This window comes from Opisthocomus hoazin, chromosome 6 (assembly GCF_030867145.1).
Source record: "Opisthocomus hoazin isolate bOpiHoa1 chromosome 6, bOpiHoa1.hap1, whole genome shotgun sequence".
In the NCBI taxonomy this organism is placed as follows: domain Eukaryota; kingdom Metazoa; phylum Chordata; class Aves; order Opisthocomiformes; family Opisthocomidae; genus Opisthocomus; species Opisthocomus hoazin.
This window is the reverse complement of record NC_134419.1, coordinates 29,872,183-29,893,741: the sequence shown is the minus strand read 5'-3', so window position 1 is coordinate 29,893,741 and position 21,559 is coordinate 29,872,183. Positions and strand designations below refer to the sequence as shown.

At 41.0% G+C, this 21,559-nt stretch overlaps 1 protein-coding gene across 17 annotated transcripts in view; it reads left to right on the top strand.

Annotated features, from left to right (window-relative positions):
• Window positions 1-126: 126 nt before the first annotated feature.
• The window catches only part of PRRC2C (proline rich coiled-coil 2C), a 76,225-nt gene continuing 54,792 nt past the window's right edge, over window positions 127-21,559 (top strand). For all 17 annotated transcript variants that reach the window (XM_075422451.1, XM_075422449.1, XM_075422438.1 and 14 more), the window contains exons 1-3: window positions 127-291; window positions 18,904-19,071; window positions 20,292-20,469. In XM_075422451.1, coding sequence (XP_075278566.1) covers window positions 18,957-19,071; window positions 20,292-20,469 — 293 coding nt within the window. In that variant the 5' untranslated portion in view covers window positions 127-291; window positions 18,904-18,956. The remainder of the gene's footprint in view (window positions 292-18,903; window positions 19,072-20,291; window positions 20,470-21,559) is intronic.

The following is a 21,559-nucleotide window of genomic DNA, read 5'->3' as shown; positions in this document are numbered from 1 at the left end:
CCGCCCGCCCGCCCACCCGACTGCGGCACGGCGTGGCCACGTGAGCGGCGGCGCGGGGAAGGGAGGGGGCGGGGCCGGCGGGCGGGCGCGCGCGCGCTCTCGCTCGCCGCGGCGCGGTGAGGTCAGACGTCGCTGGCGCCGGCTTGGCCGCCCGCCATCTTGGCCCCTGTGTGGAAGCGGCTTGAGGCGCAGCGTCGCGGCGCCGGGAGTGGCAGCGGCCTCGCCGAGTCCGGGGAGCACCCCCCCCCACCCCGCGAGGCCGGAGCGCCGGCTCGCCGCGCTGCTCGCAAGGTAAGCGGCGGTGGAGCCTCCACTTCCCCTTGGCACCTCAGCGGGCCCGCGGCGCGGATCCGGCGGCGGGAGGAGCGGGCGGGCGGCCTGCGCCGCATGGCCCCGGGCGGGGGCGGCTTCCGCCGGGCCTGGCGGCGGCTTCTGCGGGCCCGCGGCCGGTGGGGAGCGGGGTGTCCCCGGGGACCGGTACCCCGCTGCCCGCCGCGGCCGGGCGGAGGGAGGCGGCGCGGCTCTGGGCCCGCAGCGGCAGGGCCGGGCTGCCCCGCGCCGCTGGGCCGCAGCGCAGCGCATCGCCGCCTGGGGCCGGCCGCGCCCCGCGTCGGGCACAGCGCCGGGCCTCGCCCGGGGGCGGCGGGAGGGACCGCTCTTGCGGGTGCGTTGCTTTCCCGCCCTCCCCGCCGTCCCCGTGTCCCGTCCCCCCCCCCCCCATTTCTTTTTTAACGGCTCCAGATCTCTTCCTTTCTCTCTCTCTCTGGGGATTGCTGGAGAAGCGCGCTGCCCCCTTCGTGCGACTGGGCTCGCTTTGTGGCTGTGATTCTTCCTCCAGAGGCGCGGGGAGAGGGGAGCCTTTTCTTACAAGAAGCTGGAGGCACACGCAGAGAGCGGCGCTTTCGTTTTGTAACTCTGAAATATTCATTCACGGTTCTTGAGGTCTGCAGTAAAAGGCTGTTCTTGGGTTATTTGATATGGGGCTGAGGGAAGCACCCTTCAGGAAGGTATCGTTTGTGCTCCTAGGGACAAGATTTGTAGGAGTGGAGTGAGCAGAGTCAAGGGTATTCTTACTGATAGCGCTTAAAAGGATGGTGTGAGCGTGGTTAGATGATACGGCTAAAATTGAGGCAGCTGGTCTGCAGTGGGCATGATGGGAGCCATCACCAGGGGATGCAGGGATGGAGAATCTGGGGGCTAAAGATGGCGCAGATAGTTTCCGGTTCAGGCCCTCATTACGGGGAAGGGGAGAATGCATGGCGGGATGGTGCTGAGCATTGAATGGAACATTTTGTTTCTTCTGTTTCTTTCTTTTTTGTGTCTCACGTGTTTTGTAAGCTTGTTCCTTTGTGAAATGTGTTGGGCGCTGCATCATTGAGGAAGGACAGTTTTTTCTTTGTCGCTCTTTGATTACTGGGGTCAGATGGGTACATTAGTAGAAATTAGCATTATTTCCAACAGAAGGAACGGGACTCTGATTTTCAGTAGCTTTGTTTCTTTTGCAGCGAGGTATCAGGCCCACACCTTGGGGTAGAGTCTTAAGAGCTCTGCTCAGACAAGAAACTGCTTTTGAAGGGGGGAGGAAACAGGACATGATCTCATTTGTCCATCAGTGAGAAACAAAAGGATTACCCTTTAACACTGACTGTCAGGAGCTGAATGGCTGTCAATTTTCTTTGAATTACACAGCCTAGAGAATTCTTCTTCGAAATTACTTTTGGGGTGTTTTAGTGCAACTCTGCTACGGTCTCCTTGGGACTAAGGAATCTCAGGGTTTGGGGAGTTCTTTGAACTTGGCAAATGTTAAATGAAAAAGCGATTTGTCCCTCTGAATATTGCGCTCACTGAGTGAGGAGTGTGACCGCTGTGGTGGAGGTGTGTGCTTAAGAGGTGGCTGTTTAAACTGGAGTGAGAACTGGCATAGGCCAGTGCTTGTGTGTGGAGACTAGGATTCTGGCCTCTGTGTGTGTCTGTGTCACCTAGAACTCTGCCTAAGTGTATGTGTTAACAGCATGAAGTATTGCTTTGGTAAATAATAGCTTGTAAAATATGTATAAATCAATACACAATCATTTCTGTGGGTTTTGCTAATAAAAATGTGCTATCTCTTTGCAGCTTAGTAGCAATTTATAATTTCTTTACTTTCACATAGACTTCATAACAGGAACGCTAGCTTTTTGTAGAGCAACCTGTAAAAATAGTTACATCAGTTTACAGCTGTACCTTGGAGTCCTCCTTCAATGGTACAGATTTATGGTATGCATCTTCTGTAGGTTCTGTTTTCCTACATCCTGAAGTCTACTAGGGAAAGTGAAATGGGCCGCAGTGAGCAAGGAAAAGATGATGCAGTTCAGGAGGGAGCTCTGGTGTAGGTTTTGTTCTGTCTGAATGAATACTGAATGTCAATAAAGAGAAGGAATATAGGTCAAAGCAGTGGGTATGTTGTATGGGGTTGCCTTCGGCCAGGTGTCGTAGGTTACTGAAAGTGCAAGCCCTTTGTTGCAGAATATTTTCTAGGCTAACTAACGGGAGTGATGTGAAAGTGGAGATAGGGTGGAAAATGTAGCCTAAATACCGTAGAAGGCTGGCGTGGATAAGAGGCTTAGAAGTGGCGATAGAAAGAAAAAGGTAGTTCTTGCAGAAGGATTAAACCGTTGCATGGCTTGCTGTTCCAGAGGAATAAACCCTCGTATAGCATATTGGAGATGTGAGCAAAGAAAAAATACTCTGCTCCCTTCACTTGAAGGGAGAGTGGGACATCTTCAAAGGCTGTATGCAGTAATGGAGGGGGGGGGGGGGGATCGTCTGCCCTGAAAATGCGCCACCTTTCCACTAGTTGGAGATGGATGTTGGGCTTGTAATGATGGGACTGCCAGTGGTGTTTTACTGGTAGAACCAGTTGTTCATCTCCTGTAACAGATTTTTTTCTTCACTCAGCTTCATGCCCTCAGTTTTTTTCGTGTCTGGGTTTCACAGAACCCTGTAGAAACTTCTCATGAGTGAAAGCAGGTGTAAAAATGAAAACTGAGATTTGTATGAGGAGGTGGGAGAAAATAATACTGCGTGTGTGTTGGTGAAACAAAAACCGAGTGAACAGAAGTCTTAAAAAATGCATAAAGAGCTGAAGAAGATGAAGTCCTAATAAAAATCAGATGAAGACAGCTTTTATGTCTATGAAGAACAGGCTAAAAGAAATAGACTGTTTTTATTACAAATACCTCAGCCATTACATAACATTCTAACTAAATGCTAATGAACTAGTCTGTTACAGATTGCAAAGACATATTAAAGGGAGAAGCCGTGGATTATTGATATTGTTGATGTTTTTATGTGTCTGACACCGTCTTGATTAACGGTAATATTATAGTGCAGAAACAACATTATGTATCTTCAATCCAAAGTGTGATGGTGGTAAGTTTTAGCTGATATGTGTTTGAAAATGTGGACTATGCTTTCAGGGGCTTACAGCATCAGAGACAGGAATTACTGCACTTTACATTCGAGTACCTCAAATGCATAAGTAGTGCCTGAAGAACAGTGGCATCACCCGGTGCCTAGTGACTGAGAGGTGTCTATTAAATAACTCTTTAAGTCAATGTATAACAGACTCCTAAGTGAAATGGTAGCTTCAGTTTTTAGTTGGTTGGTATATAAGATGTAGCTCATGATGCTCAGAGGTACCAAGTGATTTTTCATAGTAAAAGCAGCAGAGGCTCGGTTGCTTGGTTTTTTGCTGCACTGCTTGTTTAAGCTAGCTAATTAAACTTTGTCTGCTTAGAAAAGCAAATCTTTTCAGGCTGTCCTCATTACATCATGTAAATGGCCACAGCTTGTTTTAAAACTAATATTTTGTAAGCATGTGACCTTAATATTCCTAGATCTTAGTCTTTGTAAATTTTAACTTGCACTTTAAAAATGTGAATGTAGACTTAAACTATTACTCCTGCAAATACAATTTAAGTTATTCTTGGCAGAAGAAACATATTTAACCGAGTTGAATCTTCACATAAGGTGGAAGTGCAGGAACATCTTCATTTTGTTTGAGAAGCCAATGATTTTCTCCCAGTTTAAGGCTTGATATGCTTTAGGACTTCATATATTTCTTCAAGTTCAAAGTAACTGTATATTCCACTGAAGGACCTCACTATCTTTAGATCAATGCATTGATGCTTTAAATTATTGTGTTTACAGGGCTTGTTTTATAGTAGTGTTTAGGACAGTCTGTGCTTCCTGTGCAAGTGTATCTAGGTATATATATAGGTGCACAGCAGAAGTGTGCTAGTGGGGAGGAACAATAGCATTTTCTCTTGCCAATATGTATAAATAGTCTGTAGGAAAGGATGTGTTCTAGTGAGAAAAACTTTCCTCTGGCATGTAGTATAGCTACTTGGTTGATTTGCAGCAGTCACTTTGGTTAGGAGATATTTTTCATGTGACAAATCAAGCTATTGCTGTGGACAGAGCTTTGTAGTATGCACTTAGCTTTGGATAAAGAAAAGTTTATTGATAAGTATTTTGATAATATATTGAGCCTTCATAATTATTTACATACTGCGTCTTGAAAGCTGAGTATCAAGGGCCACATGGGATTTTTTTTTTTTTTCCAAAGCAGCATAAACAGAACCGAGAGCAACCAAAGATGTTAAAGTTCATCTGTAGCCATTTGGCAAATGCACATTAACTTCCATGGAAAATGGGTTCTGTAATGCAGAAAGGCAGATACATAAAGCTGGGTGTCCTGATAAGGCTTTTCTAATTTAGCTCCTTGTCTCTTTTTTCTTTTTTTCTTCTAAAAAAACATGAATGAATCCAGCATAAAGTGGAGGGCTGCAGTTGACCCTTACTGTAATTAACCAGTGTCATCCAGAACTGTTGTCACTGTGGTTTTCACAGCTGCATCTCTTACACGCTGAGCATTATTTCCATGAAGAAGGAAAAGGTCTCTGTTCAGGAAACTAGCGAGTCACAGGGAAAAAGATGTAACTGGAGATCCAGGGGATAACAGGCAGCAGGTAGGAGAGACGGTGAGTAGCCATCAGCTCTCTCAGCTGAACCACACTAAGGAGCAAATTCTACCACTTTTGTATGCACAGGATTGAAGGGGTTTTATTTATGCTGTCAATGGTGTTTTGTAAGCATTTGGCAACCCTGGCTCTCGCTGTCACAGTGGTGGTATCTTTGATAGCCTTAAAAGCAAATATGCTGTGACATCTCTTAATGCAGAGGAGAAATTATGATTATTTTTGATGTAGATAAAGCAGGCTAGGGATATGGTAGGAGTTACAGACAACACAGTTTTTGTATATTCAGCAAGGTGGGAAGTTTTGAATGTGGTGACAAGCACCTGAAGTCATTACATAACTGATTAGAGTAACTGGTTTTGAACTTTTTTTTTTATCATGCTACTGTTGTACGGATCTCTGTATAAAAATATTCAGTAGATTCCTGCTGTTGATGATTGTGCTTCCATCTTCAGGTTGGACCCTTCCATAAGAAAATTGCCTTGGGAAGGTGAACAGAAAAAAGTTCGAAAAAATAGCTAGGGAAGAGGGAATTCACTGTGACACATCTGTTTCAAAGAGGAATCAAAATCCATAAGGATGTAGCCCTAGAGTGGTTCTTGGGCACTTCCAAAATATTCTGAAAGAGCTCATGAACAGAAGAACTTGTCTGAACATTATTTCAGAGGAACATCTGACTGATTTCTGAAGCATAAAACCTGAGATGTAACTAGTCATGTTACTTAAGGTCTGATTTATGAAATAGGGGTGTTGGAAAAACAAGTTTTGCATAAAAACCTCTACTTATTTGCAGGTGAGCTCAGGGATACTTTAAAGGTGCAGAAAGGTATAATGTGGAGAGAAATCCTCTGCCTGCAGTGAGTTGTGGTTCCTTGGGAAGAACGCTGAAACTAAATGTCACTTACTCTGTCAAGGAATGTTAATTATTACAGTGGGGCTTGGAAATTGTGATAAAGGAGCAGGACATGGAAGTCCTTGAAAAAGATTCTTTGAGTTATTCACAGCAAGAAATAGCTTTAAATTTGTCTCTTAATCTGTCCTGCCCTCTTCCACTGTCCAGTTCAACATGGGTTGGGTGGGGAGGGATAGAAATACGCCACGAGTTTGAATGGCATTGTTTCAGAGTGTGTAATAAAGTGCAAGGGCTTTTGCAGTAAGAGTATTAAAACAAAACGGAAAAGTGAATCAGTGGAGAGATGGGTAGTTTTAAATGGCTGCAACTTCTGCTGCTCATCTGTCAGGAATCTGGTCTGTTTTTATGTACCTATTGATGGTCTTTCATCAGCTTCCTAAAAGGAAGTGTTTTACACCAAACACTGTGACCGGCTTGAGGAGTCAACTCTTGTTCAACTCAGCTGTTGTTTCTGGTAACTTATCCCAGACAGCTGCCTGCAGAGAAACAGATCCTGAGTGCTGCAGCCTGCATCTGGAGTCAGATCTGCTGAAGTACAGCCGGAAGGGAACCACAGCTCTCTGTTGTTCTATGTGTTTAGAAATAAGAGAAAATCCAGTAAGATGTGGAGACTTGTTGCTCATACCTTTTTTGCTGTAAGGTGCAAGCAACTCTGTTTCCTTTACTCTTGCGAATGGATCCTCAAAGCCATCATCGTCACCAGCTCAGATTATTCTTTCCATGCAATTAAATCTACATGTAGCAAGTGCAGAGAAGTGCTGACCATTTGAATATTTTCAGCACTCTCATTTGCATGCACATGGGGATCTCTGTATGCCATCAGTTGTGTACCTTCTTTTGTGGCTCCACTGTGGACTTCCCAGTTGTTCCCCTGTTCTCAGCCTGACAGAACAACCGCTACTGAGGATACTACCAAGGAGGAGACTCCCTTACGTCGCTGTTTGTATGCTTGGGGACAGTGGACATGCTAGGATTTTTACCTGTCCAAGCTTCTGCCAGATGGCGTGATGGAGTTGAGCAAGAAACAAGGTGATACTTGTGACAGCATGCTAAGTGCCTTTGTAATTTTTTTTTAAGGGACTGTTTGTGATCTTAAACATTCACAGAGGCCTTTACAGAGAGCTGCTGTGGTCAGGATAAACTGAACTAACTTGGTTGGTAAGAAGCCTGGTGAAGAGTTGCAAAACTTTTTCAGTTAAAAAAGAACTCTGATAGGTAAGAGGTCACATCAGTGTTCTCTATTCAGAGAACAGTGCTGCGTATAAACCTACTATTTGAATACTGTACTTTGATAGCAGGTACACGGCTTATTTCTGCAAGAATTTGCCTTAATTTATTCCCTTATCTTTTTCTCAAATAGGCAGTGATTCAGTTTTGAGGGCTTTGAAGTTTTCTCATTCTTCTAAATAATGGAAATTTCTTTAATAAATGCTTTTGCAAATCTTGAAAATAAAAATCTCATTTGGCATCTGCAAGTTGAAAAGCTAATTGGGTGAAAGCACTTACATTGTTCTGTTCCCAGAAGTAAGAAGAATGCATCTCATTATGATTCTCTCTTTAATTGTATAGAAATGTTCTTTTTTTTTTCTTCTGGCGTTGGCATCCTTCCAGCACTTCAAAACTCCTGCCACAATTAAAAATTTACAGTTTTAAAAAGTTTCTTAACCAACTACATGAAACTGAAATATCAAATACCTGTCTGGCAAAAAATTTGCTCTAATGCTTAGTGACAAAGAAATAAAGACTTGTAAAGATATTGTCAGGCTAAGAAGGAACAAAATAGCCTGCCTTAAAATTGAGCTGCAAAGAAGTTTTTGATCTTACATTTTCAGAAATGAATACATTTTTAGTTGAAATATATTCAGTAATCTTGCAAAACATCTAAATTATTGTAATTTATGTTTGAGGATTATCAGAACATGGCAAGAATAGCTGTGTTGTGTTAGTGCATTAGCTTTATGGTGTGCTAGTTCTGACTTACGTGCGGCACGCACTGTCAGTCTCTTTACTAGAATATTTTGAAAAATCCTTTTTGGCAAAGAAGCTGTTTAAATGTACTTTGATAACTTGAAAATGGGCTGGTACTTGAAGGAATGCTTCTAATACATTACAGTTAGTAGTAGTTATTAGTCTTTGTCATTTTTACTTGAGCTGTGGTGGTGGTATTAAGTTTCTTTCCACCCGTCTGGTTTGTGTAGAACAAATGAGTAAATGAGCTGAACTTTTGTCATACCAGTGAAGGCTGTAGTATATCTTACGTGGTCATTATACCCCACTGGTGAAATTTTAGTCTAGTAACTGTGTTCTTCTCATGTGATCTAGATTGTAGTCTTTTCAGGCTCTGGAAGCTTTTCGTTCATGCGTCAATGAGAAACAAGATTGGTTTTGCATTGCTGCTTTTTTGTGTCTCAACATAAACTGGGGATTGCTCTGAAAAGAATTGTAAGCTCATTCCGCTAGCCTGTCAGTCATTACTATTTGAGTTTGCCAGCAGACTTCCAGAGAACTATTTCTTCAAGCATGAGTCCACATTTACTTTAGTCATCAGTGAGAAGCTATCTGGGACAAATGCAACCTTCCAAAACTGTGACTGTAAGGACAGATGCAAGATATGCTGGATCAGTGTTGAGGTTGGTGTGTTTATACCAAGATCATTCTGGTCCATTCCACCAGAGGTGAATGCTGAACCCAGTGTGCATTTGGTCTATGGCACATACAGGGTTTCTGATTCTCATAGTTTTATGGTGCCTGTGACACATGCAACTATGGGGTACAGTTTCAGCCTTTAAGTCTGTTCTCTTTGTTATTTGGCTTTATGCAAATTCCATTAGTATGTTAGCCTAAAGAACTGTCCCTCGTGTTGCGAAGAAGTTTGGAAAAGTGACCGAAGTAATTTTTCTAATCTGAGAGCCAAATTAAAGTCATTTCTGTCTAGGTCTTTTAAGTCAGTCATAAATTTTTTTGGCTACGCAGATTAGAGACGTAAGGCTGTGTCTGGACATTGCGTGTTTCACTTCTTGAAGGTACTTGGATGCTGGACTAAGTTCAGGAGAGGATTTCTGTAGGAGTATAGTATGCCTAAAGGTTGTGCTGCTGGAGATGGCAGATGTTGGATTTTCAGTTCAGAATTATGATGTACGTATTCTCAGCAGAATGGCTTTTTGGGAGCTTGTGCATTTAGTTTACTATGAGCTGCATAGTGATTCTTGAATTTACTCAACTGTACTCCAGGTGTTCGGAGGGGGGAGTACGTTTGGCTTTGAGTGGTGGAACATGGAGGTGCAGTGATAAGTCTAATGATGTTCAAGACTTGGAAGCTTATAACTCTCTGGTGGTACTTGTAACTTTTTTCGTTATCTAACTTCTGGCAACTTAAATAATTACATTCTACTACTGTTTTCTTCTGAAATTCTGAAAATGGTGTTTAATGGCACAAGAAAGAGGGGGGAGCTTTGGAGCTGTAATTTTGTCATCTGTATTTAGGTTGAAGATAGAAGATGCATTCAGGGGAGTTTCTTAATGTGACCTTGGCGTGACTTTGATACTTTTAAAAAATGATTTCTAGTTTAATGGTAAACTTACCTTTAAAATGCAAAGCTATTGTCCTTGCTTTACAGAGGATGTAAATTTACTAGAAGACTGGCTAGAAAGAATGAAAACGTTGATGTAGTTAGTGACATAGGGGCAGTAGTCTGAGGGAACGTTTTTCCCTGGTGGGAAGAAGGGTAAGGGTTGGTTACTAGTTGGTCCTGACCCCCCTTTGAGTCACCTGTTACCTGTTGCTGGTTAGTAGGGGTGTGTGCTCTAGGCATCATTTGCTGCCTCTTGCTTGGGAGCAGATGTTGATTTCTTAGGTCTCCTTAGAAATTTTGTTTGTTGTCTGGCAAGCTGCAGTGCTACCTCTTGAGCTTGTTTGTCTCTTAGTAGCTACAAAGTATAAGTTAAATATGTTGCTGGTTCCTGGTGCGCCTCCGAATGGTAACAGTGAAACTACCTTTAAAAAGTTACTAGCCACTCTGCTAATTTGAGGCACCGGGTATTTGAGCTCAAATCATACTGTGTGGCAGTTTAATTCTCGTTGCCTGTAGCAGGAGATAGATGCCTGAATAGATTCAAAAGACATGGGTTTAGTCTGAAATTTAATTTTGGTTCATCAGCCTGTTCCAGTGAGAGAGGTAATCCTAGTGCTTTGTCCTTCCAGTTTTTTTCTTTTGAAAAGAGATTTTTTTTTTAATTATTTGAACCATTTCTTTACTATCTTTATTCTGCCTGATGTGATAAGGATTTAAAGACCTGCACTGGGTTTAATCACAACCAAAAGAATTCTGTACAGGGCTTTGGAGAGAAGCTTACTTGTAGTTTCAAGAGAATTTGCTTTCCTGGAGTATTGTGGCTGTCTCTTTACAAACACAACAAAAAAGTGTTTTTAAAAAAAAAGTTAGTCATTGTTTTGTCATATTTTAGTATCTTAACCTTTAAAACATGCTCTCTTTATACATCTCAAAAACTTGGCTTTTTGTTCTTTGATAACTTGTAACATGCCTGCTGTAGCCAGTCTTACATTTATTTTAAATATTTCATCAATAGCACTTTGTACGCTTTAGATTTGAATCTCCTCTTGTGATAAAACTGGATTTGTATCTCAAATATGGAAGAATCTGCAGCTGGAGGAGTACTGAAAAAGGCTAATTATAAAGCTGAAGTAGACAGGTATTGCATCTTCTGTACATACAACAGTTGAGAACTGAATAAACTTCTTTGAGAGGTGCTTACTAATCCCAGCATTTTGTTCATAGGAATAGCTGCATTTATGCTCAAATGCCTCTTTACATTACCTCCTTCCTTCCTTGTAAAAGACAAAAGTGAGTATAAGAGCTGTGTTTATGAACGGCTTCCCTTATACAGTAAAACGTAGGATACTGGTATTGGGCCACTGGTGTAAAACATGAGACGCACATACATAAACATTGACAGCCTTGAATCCCTGGGTAACAGTATTGCCTTAAGTAATATTTAGGTAGCATTTGTCAAAATATTAAACAACTTTATATGATAGTCTGAATATAAACATGCATAAACAATTATCTTCAAATTAAATAAAATTAAATCTGGCCTTTCTTTTCCCAGAGTTCTTAACTAGCTGAACTGGCATCGTCTGCCTGTGAGGGGAGGGGACCATAACCTCTCTGTTACCTGAGGTCACTTCAGAAGGAGATGATTTTGTAAACAGTGCAGGTATCAGAAATTACCTTAGCTAAAAGTAAGGATCTGTGGCACATGAAAACATTCAGTGCATTTTAGACAGTGTTATTGCCAGTGTGAATTTATCCTGTCTTTGGTCTGTTTGATCCCTTGTTGTGTGGGCACATTTAGAAAGACATGCTAGTCATGATTGATCCTATGGATCAAGCTTCTTTTGACGGGGCTGTTCCACAGGAATGTGATTTCTGTGCATGTTAAGTGAAATATTCATGCACGTATAGTTAAATATATAGTCAAATCTGTGGGTAGAGACCTTTTATCTGTGTGGTTTTTTACTCCAGCCAGCTGCTCTTAACTTGTTTTTCTTTTTGTTCTCAAGAATGCATAGGGGGGGAAAATTAATAGAACTGACAGATTTTTATAGTCTATGGTAATGTTTTTCTGCAGCAGGATGTGTCCTAAAAGTTTATTTAAAAATTGTTAGTCACTGTTATTGGTGCTGTCTTAGGCTTGAGAGACTCCTAATAAAAGTGCCCTGAGACCTGTGATTTGTTGCTGGTTGTCCTGTTGGAAGGCCATATTCTAGGTGACTAGTATTTCTGACTGAAGACAATTTGGCAAGCATCCTTCCGGTCTTTCCAAGGCAGCAAAATATTTGCTTGCTCTATAGATTGCTGGTTTAAGCTAACATATGCTTTGCGGTAAAGTTAGTTTCTATGTAGACTTTTTGTGGGTGGCTAATTTTGGTTGGTTTTCATTACTTAGCTTACTAGCTCTATTTAGACTGTTAGGTGTATTTTGGAACGATGCAGAATTATTTGTGGATGCTCATTTCGGGCATCCACAGACTGCTTTTTTATAAGATTCATCTGTGGGATAATGTCTTCAAATGGCTGCCTTCTGGCATGATCTGTTTTCCACCTGACATCTAGTTATGATACTGTTTTGGAAAAACTTTCTTAGGCTTTAAAGGTGAGTAATTTGAAGAATGATAGAACTAGCAAAGCCTGCTTTGCTGCAGCTTTGTCTCATGACAGTGTGCTTTGTTTCTAAGGAGCAAAACTCATTTTGATTTTCCGTTTGGTGGCCATTAATGATTCTCCTCTATAGATTGTCTGGTCCCTCAGGGATCAGCCTGTGCTACAGTTTTTCCTCTGAGGTGATGGATGCAGAAAAGGTGGTGATTAAAAAGTTTCTTTTCCTACTCAGCCGCCTACCTTAACAGAATGTGTAGAATCAATGCAATCTTTTCATTTTGTGCCCTCTTTCAAACTCTGCTGAAAACCAGTGAGCCCAAAATCTAGAGATGGGGAAGAAATATGGAGATGGAAATGTGTATTAGCCTGGCTTTCTAAGGAGATAAAGCTTAGTATAGGTCTTGTTCAAGAGAGAGTTGTTGTGAGATGTACCCAGAACTCTGTGAAGATCTAGAGAGCTTCTATTCTCGTAGATCATAGAGCAATGTCTGAGGTACATGAAGCTCAGAAGTCCCCAAAATCTCTACCGCAATTTTCAGCCTGCTTAGCAACAACCTACTTGACAATGAACCCTGCTGCAAATTGCTCTTGGCAGGTGGAGGGAAATCCTGACCTAAGAAGCTTTTTTATTAGATACTTTGACTTGACAGATTTTTGCTACTTGTGTGTTACTGGAGGTTTTTGAAGCTTGTTTTCATGTCATATGAAGCTGACCAGTGCTGAAGCTATTAAGAATTCTTAATAGTGGGATAAATGACCAAAACATTTGGTGTTTTTTTTAATAAAAATTGGACCTGAAGACCTCAGTCCCAGCACGATGCTTTGGGCACTAGAAAGTTGTGAATATAAGATTATCAATAAGAAATTGTTTGTTAGTGTCTATTGTTTATAAACATCTGTGTCAGAGAAGTGAAGTAAATATGTTTAATGGTATTTGTTATTTATTTGTTATTTGTGTGCAACCGTCTCTGTTCAAAGCCATGTATTCTATAATTACACAATATTTTTGAGTGTTGATTTACAATAGCGGGGTTCCTTGATAATAAGTTGGAAATAAAGCATGAAGAAGGCTTTTTTGGGTTCCAGGTACATTGAAGCCGGTATCCTATGTTTCTCTGTTTTAAATTCATTTTGTATTTCTGTGAATGATCTAAATTAGTCTCTCTTCTGACGATCACACTGTTATTTTTCAGAATTTAATATCTAGCTGCAGATTATGTTTAGGTTTTACAGTTAGGAGGCCACTTCTTCACTGAAGTTCTAGAATTTAAATATGCCAGACTTACAGTTGAAATGAAACCTTTCCTTTCCAGCTGAAATTTTTAATGCCACATTATTTATCTGAGGTTTTGAGTGCAATGGTCTTTTGAAATAAATAACACTGAATTTGGGAACATCTGCCTCTAACATCAATCAAGCATGTGGCAAAAAAGCTTCATTTTTTTTCAGATGTATTATTTAGTTCCAGAACTTAACTGGAACCACGCTCTTCAGTGTGCCAAAAACAAAGCTATTTTAAGAAAAGTGGAGTTATGGCTGGATACAAATGACAAATTTGTATAACTTTTTTGCCCCTTAGTCAGTTTCTTTAGTGTGCTTAGAATAGTGTATGAAGTCTTTCTGGATTTGTTTCTGGTTTTCTGTTTTGAGGGAGGTGCTGATGTGTCCCAGTTTTGAATAAACTTTCATGTAGTGTCTTTTATGACGTTTCCCCTCCCCCTCTACTCTGCCCTGGTGAGGCCCCATCTGCAGTGCTGTGTCCAGTTCTGGGCTTCCCAGTTCAAGAAACATGACGAGCTACTGGAGAGAGTCCAGCGGAGGCCTACGAGGATGATGAGGGGACTGGAGCATCTCTCCTACGAGGAGAGGCTGAGAGAGCTGGCCTTGTTTAGCCTGGAGAAGGCTGAGAGGGGACCTTATAAATGGTTATAAATTTTTTGAGGGTGGGTGTCAGGAGTATGGGGCCAGACTCTTTTCAGTGGTGCCCAGCAACAAACTGAAGCGTAGGAATTTCCGTCTGAAGACGAGGAAGAACTTTACTTTGCAGATGACGGAGCCCTGGAACAGGCTGCCCAAGAGAGGGATTGTGGAGTCTCCTTCTCTGGAGATATTGATACCCCGCCTGGACAAGGTCCTGTGCAGCTTGCGCTAGGGGAGCCTGCTTTGGCAGCAGGGTTGAACTACATGATCAACAGAGGTCCCTTCCAACCCCTACCATTCTGTGATTCTGTCATATTAATTGGAAGACCATAACATAGAGATTACAGTTATTTCTCATGGCAATAGTAAGAGTTGATCTGCCCCCACTAGAAACTGTGGATAAAGGACCTAACTTTCTACCTGAGCCTTTACACAGCTCTTCCCCTTTCCATGCTCGTCTGTACGTCTTCACCAAGACAACAAAATATCATAGCTTACACAGAATGTTGTTCTGTTCACACATGTATGTAAAACTGTTTTTCCGTATGTAGAATAAAACTACAAAATACTGAAATGGACGTGGTGGGAGAGAGGGAAGGAAACCAGAAGAGAATCGCTGAGTTAAGTTGTTAGATGTTTTAAACTTCTTAACACTCCAGTCCCCAAAAGTGACCTCAAAATATGTAATACTTTCATCCTTATTTAATCACATAAGAACTTTTTTCTGAGGTGGAGGTAAGATCTTCTATAGTCTGCGGTTGGTCCTAATGGAGCACTAGTCAAAGTTTACAGACATTCAAACTAGTATTTTACATTCTAAACAAGTTGTCTTGAGGAATTCTGAAATAATTAGGAGAGCTAGGAACTCAGTGGAAAAGGTCTGTGTGTTATGTATATGGTTTTTGTGCTTGCCGGGTTTTTATTATTGCTTTAGAAATACAATTCTGCAGTCTAGAATGTACTGCATTCTGTTTTCTCTTCTACCAGCTGTAAGTATCTAAGAGGTACGAGTAAATATTCCTTAACAGAGACCAGGATATGTAGAAATAATGGCAGCTACTTACCGGGCTAATTTCTGTACGCATGCTTCTGAGTTCGTTGCAGGAGCTAAGTAAGCCAACCAGTTGCTGTCTGGAAAAATAGTCTAGTGTAAAAATTACAGTAATAATTTTAACCTTAAAATCTTAAGGGCACAGTGAAGGTCAGTTAACTTATTTGGTAACATTACAGAGTGGCTGAAAGGTAATCTTTGCTCCAGAGTTTTGGGAGCATTGTGCCTTCTCTAATTATGCATAAGAGTAACTGTAGTCATTCAAAATGAACTGCTGACTTGCTTAAATTTCTTAATAGTGCAGTGAAACCTGTCAGCTGCTGGTATTGCTTGTACTATTGCCTGTCCTTCTGTTTGCTATCATGGTAGTTACTTAGTTCTGATAAGTAGTTCCGACTTACACGGCTGTCTCATGTTCTTACTCGTATGACAGTGAGTCTAAACCTAGCGGAGAGCAGCACTTTGCTTTTAAGGATTTGACTAATAAGAGTTCAGACTAACAGCTACCTTACTGATAATAACAAAAGATATGAATATTAGGGCAAATTGGGAATCACTTGCTGAGTCTAGTACTTGCCAACCTATTGTATGCAGAAATTAAACATGTCCTATGTTCAAAAGCCTTGTACCTGTGCTACAGGAGGAATGATTCCAGTGTTCCTGTGTAGGAATATAGCATATACAAGCAAAGTCTTGAGTGAAAAGGCAAAGGTCTCAAAGCTGGATACAGCTTGAAATTTCATTTCATATGGCTCGCACCCATGCAATTATCTCGTTACAACTGTTAGGTGGCACTGGGTGCTTGTTTAATGTATGACCTGACAGGTATGTTTGTAGGCGGCCAGATGGGCTCTTCAGAGGAAGGATTTGTGATCCCTGGATTGAGTACCTGGTCTAAAGTCTAATTTTGCAAGTGTATCTTCTTTGGCGACCAGTATCAGGTCTAAACTTAGTTAAATATGAATGTATTGACTGGCCTAATATAAAAGAGCACTGTTTGCAGGGCTCAATTTGTTTTCTGCAAGTCAGATTACTGAGGAGTGTGCAATTTTAATAAATTTAAAATATTCTGTTTCTTTGTAGTGCAGCTTTGGAAAAAACTTGTCAAACGGTATGAATTTTAATACTGTAAAAGGCACAGAGCTCAGCTGTAATGAACAGACCAATTTTTGTAAATTTGACATTAAAAAGCATTATTGGGGAAAATGGTCACCGCCTCCTTAAGCTGTCAAATGTTCTAGAAAGAATGTTGTTACAATTAAGATTTGTCCAAGTATGAATTCTGTCTTACTCTGAAGAAGAGTGTTGTGGTTAAGATTTTTCATGTTTGACCTCTACCAGAGGTACAGGCTTTAGAAAGTATGACAAAAACTCAACTTTATCTTAAACTGTCCTCAAAGTGCTTTCTGCTCTGCCTGCACCTGTTAGGGCTTCTCCGCTTTTGTGAAATGGGGGCCAAGAAATCACCGGAGTCGTTATCTTTTTTTTCTGTTTTTTTCTTTTCTTTTTTTTTTTTCCCCTTGTTTGCCAAGTTCTAGGTTATTTACCATTGTGAAGCTACTTTTGTTTATGAAATCTGGGGCTGGGATGAGTCTTGGGCTGAAAATTAAAACTGAGTGTGAGTTGTTCTCGCTGGAAAAGAGCATGTGAGCATGGCTAAGTATCAAGTAATTATAGTGTATTACATGATACGGTTTTATGCACACCTGAAAGCTTGTTTGCCACCCATGCGCTCCTGGTAATTATCTGCCCAATACCTTCTCCTCTTTTTGATGCTCCAGGATGATTGTGGTAGAAGCTTTATCATAAATACAAGTCTGGCGTAAGAGAGTAACAGGAGAACTGAAGGGAAAGAATCTGCAACGTTCTTTCACAGACGTTTTACTGAAGACCTTATGATAAAGTGCATTTCATTATAGAAGAGGCTAAGGCAAGGCCTAATGTCTGATTTAGACTGCAGCTTGATAAACTGGTCTGCCTGGATTCACATCTCCAGACTGGCTGAAAGCGGTTGCATGGCCATGAATAATAATAATGGGGAAAGCTTGACGTGTTGAATTGCAAATAAGTATTTCAGCAGCTGTGAACAGTGAATGGTTGCTTGAAATCTGCTTGACTGATAGCTCCAAAGATAAGCTTGTCTACATTCCTGTGTCAGGCGATCTGGTGTTGGTTTTTGTGGGTTTTTTTCCTTCCTTATACCTGTTAGGGTGTTTGAGTAGTAAGCTGTGGCTCCCAGTGAAAGCTTGCACCCTTGACATGTAGTTTTTTTAATAGATTAGGGGTGGCCTAACAGCCATATCTGAGGTCTGTGTTGCATGGTCCACTTGGTGGGCTGGGTTCACCCTGCTTCCACCCTGTATTTCATGTTTTTAGATGATGTGAGAAATGGCTGTTGGTACAACACATGCAGTCGAAATGGCCAAATGCAGACCAATCTGGCAAAATAATCCAGGAGTTGCTTTCTCCTTTTGAGAGTGGAGGATGTTTCTCAGCCATGTATTGTGGCCCTGTAGGAAGCTGAGGAACATCCCCTTGCAACAGTCTGCATGGATTGGAATAGAATAGCACCTGGCCCAACTCTTGCTGAAGCTGGACTGTCCCGAGGTTGTTTGGCATCTTCATTTCTTAGTCTTTTCAGTCACGGCTTGTAAATGGAGGTAAAAGGCAGAGGAGAATGGGAATGTTATCATTCCTGTGTAAATGAAACTTCCCTGATCTTTTGATATTGCTTAGCGTTTGGCGTGACCAAAGTGTGTTATTCTTTGGACTGCTTGCCCGTGCAGGCTCTGCTTGATACACGAGTGCCTTGCAGCTGAATGGAGTTCGCTTTTAAGGTGCTCTGAGTTTGACCAGGGAGTTCATTGATCACCTAAGAGATTCAGCAGGGTGTACAGCTCTGTCTTGCTTATTGCTGTCTGCTCTTGGAATGAAACAGAAGAGTGTTTGAGCATACAAAACTATTCTGGAATTCATATGGAAAGATATAAAAAAATCTTACTGTAAGGGGGGTAGCAGGGGTTTTGGGTGTTGTTAAGATAAATCAACTATATAATGTTCTATCTAAGTGAATGTTTACTCATGTTCCTGCCTGATGATGAGCAGCAAGTCTGTCGAGTTCCTTCTAAGAACTTCAAGTGGAATATGTGTGATAATTACCAGGTTCTTTTTCTCAAGGCCTGCAATCCTGGGCAAAGGGGAGAGGAGAGGGATGACCTGCTGGTCCTGCAATTTACTGCTGCAAGCAGAGCAGTGTAACTCTTGGTTTAAGGAATTCTTCACCCTCCATATCAGAACATATTCTGTTCCTAGTTTTGATAAAGAAAACTTCTGACTTGCTGTCTTTAATTTATCTAGCTGCTGAGTTCGTGATGATTTTAGTGTGGGGGGGGTGAAATTCCAGAAATACTGTACCACAGTTAATGGTATCTCAGTGCTTGGCTGCAGGACTGGGTGAAGTTGTTCAGCTTCGCTGGTGGGGTACTAGTTGCTGGTGGAAAATTTGCATACTTTTTTTATTTAGTGAGATCATAGACAATATTTACCACTCTTGCAGGGTTTGCTGTGAATTAAATACTAACCCTTCTTATTTTGTGATACTCAAATTATGGAGATGGAAATACTTTAAAAATACATAGTGTTACATAAGGCTTGGGGTTCCTGGGGCTGAAGTATTCTATGACATCTCCAGTATGCTTAAATGAAGCAGTGCGAACAGTGTTAAATATGCTGTCCACTTTTGTTATATGAATTCTGTCTTAAATGTTGGCTTGTATTCAAATTGTTTTACTTTTCTGGTGTGGGTTTGTTATTTTTCAGGCAAATTTTGAGGGGTGAGCAGGAGGTACCAGACTCGATGAGTTTCAAGCGAAATGTCGGAAAAGTCAGGCCAGAGTACAAAAGCAAAGGATGGAAAAACAAAGTATGCAACACTCAGTCTGTTTAATACTTACAAGGGAAAGTCACTGGAAACTCAGAAAACCACAGGTGAGTAAACTGACTTTAGTTTTGCCTTCTGTTTCATCATGACTGTAGTACTAATTAAGAGTCCAAAGTATATGAGCACTTAACCACAGCGAGATTTTTGAACTGGTTGATTCAACAGTTAAGTGGAGGAATTCTGGAAAGCTATCTTGATTATAGTTTCTGATTAGCTGTAAACAAGAGTATCAGGTCAGGGAGACAGCGTTTGCAGTCTAGTAGGAAGTAGAATGTAGGTAAGTAAAAACTGTTGTATAGCTGCAGTCTCCGTTTTTTGTCAGTGTATGACAGGCCATTTCCCAGCTGTGCTTTTTACCATATTTCAGGAAAAGTTTGTCTTACTGGAGGTGTTTGATTAACAGACCAGGTGCTTTGTCTGTTTTACAGACAAACACTAGGTGAAGCTGATACTGAAGTTTCAGATAAGGCCACTGTGTGCCTGCTTTTTCATGATTGATTGGATTGAGAATGAGGAGGGGAGTGACACCCTGAAGGCTTTGAATTTGATTTGACATACTTGCCTAAATTGAGGGGGTGAAAGAGGGGAAGTGTGTTCAAACTTTGTTAAAGTTTGCCACAATATTATTTTTAGAGGTTGAAACTGAGATGTTTGTAAAGATACAACATGCCTAGGGCAGTAACTTGTAGTTGTTCACCCAAGTTGGTTAGTTGGTAGATTGAATATCCTGCGTAGTGCATTAGCTTCATACTGCCTTTTCATAGTTGTGGTCTGGAGTAAATGCAGTTTGTAGGTATGTTTTTGAAAGAGCAGCATCTGCCACCTGAAACTGGCAGCAAAAAAAGAAATGGGCTGGACCCATGTCGGTATTCCTGGACTCGTCAAGGTATGTTAAACCCCAAAAGGAGCAAGAGAATGATGCTTGACAATATGTTACATTATATTAAGACATCAGCATCACATTTCAAATAGCTCCTCTACCTTTCTGTCAAGGAGCATTGTGTATAAAGGCTGCATACAGCCTTTTTAATCTCTTGAATAGGCTAACCATAATGTCTCGCTATTCGAAAAATACTCAAGTTCTCCCAAATCAACTATTTCTAATTCCTTTTTTATTTAAATTATGAAGAAATTTGAATTTCCAGTTCTTGTACTCTTGAATTTTTCTGAACTTCTTGCAAAACATTTTTATTGATTTATGTAGCTTTGCATGAACACTGCCTGCTAAACAGCATTGTTAACTTGCACTTTCTGTTCTGGGATGCAGTTGCCGCACGCCATGGATTACAGAGTCTTGGAAAAGTTGCTATTTCAAGGAGGATGCCTCCCCCAGCTAACCTCCCCAGTCTCAAAGCAGAGAACAAAGGCAATGACCCTAACGTGAACATTGTGCCTAAAGATGGCACAGGGTGGGCTTCAAAACAAGAACAGCATGAAGAAGAAAAGTAAGTGACCAAGGGGATCTGGGTTGTTTTTCTGTGCCATTTCTCTCACGTTTTCCCAAAACTAGGGGTGGGCAGGGCCTGGGAAGAAATTGGGTGGATTAGGCTGTCCTCAGGATAGCTACCAGAGAGGAAATAGCACCATTACTAATTTTTGTGAGGACGAATCTGGCTGTTTGGGGGGATAGTTTAAAAAAAAAAAAAAAAGGGCACAACACCCACCCCCAAAAAAATCGCCACACTGAAGTTGAAAGCAGTATGCTTATAAATTCTGTATAAGGGGATGAGTGTTTCCTTTAGCCACCTGTAGCATGTTTTTGTAAGATCAGTGTAATCACCTTAAAACTCTCTTGAAACTCTAGGAGGATCACTTAGGTCCTTAGCTAAATTAAATAGCTTGCAAATTCATGAGTGTGCAAAAATCTGTTTCCTTCAGTGTGATTGTGTTGATACATGGCAGAGAAAGCTCAAAAATTCTTGGTTTGTATACGTTTGGTTGAATCTCTGCTTTATTTTCCCAACGGTTCTTAGTAGTTGCACTTTTAATTTGTTAGTATACCATAAATTCTGCAGACTCAGAAAAATTTTTTATCTTAAACTTTACACTATTGTTTCCCACTCCCCCAGTATGCAATACAAGAAAATAGAAGTGATGATGATGTTGTTGCGCTGCTGTATATTGTGTATAGTATTATTCCCCATGCTCAGTACAGTTTCATCTGCTAAGCTAGTTTCATACTTGTACTGGAGGTCAGCTAACGAAAATAGAGACCAAAACTTCATTATCTAATTTGAAAGTATTTCAAAGCAAATTTTTTGCCATGTAAGCTCAAAATAGTACATTGTTCTCTCTACAAAAGTAGCAGTAGGATTTATGTATTTAGTCTTTGATGTATAAACTGTTCTGAAAAACACTTAAAGATAGAGGCACTGATTTTGTCACTAGCACTTCTGAGAGCAAAAGATGATTAAAGGTTTTCTTCCCCTTCTTGCTGTCCCTTTATTTCTCCTTGTATACTTTCCTACATTTAAGTATCAGTTTTTGACATCTCTCTGAAAAGCTGTTAGTCTTCAGGAGTATAGTGTCGTGTTT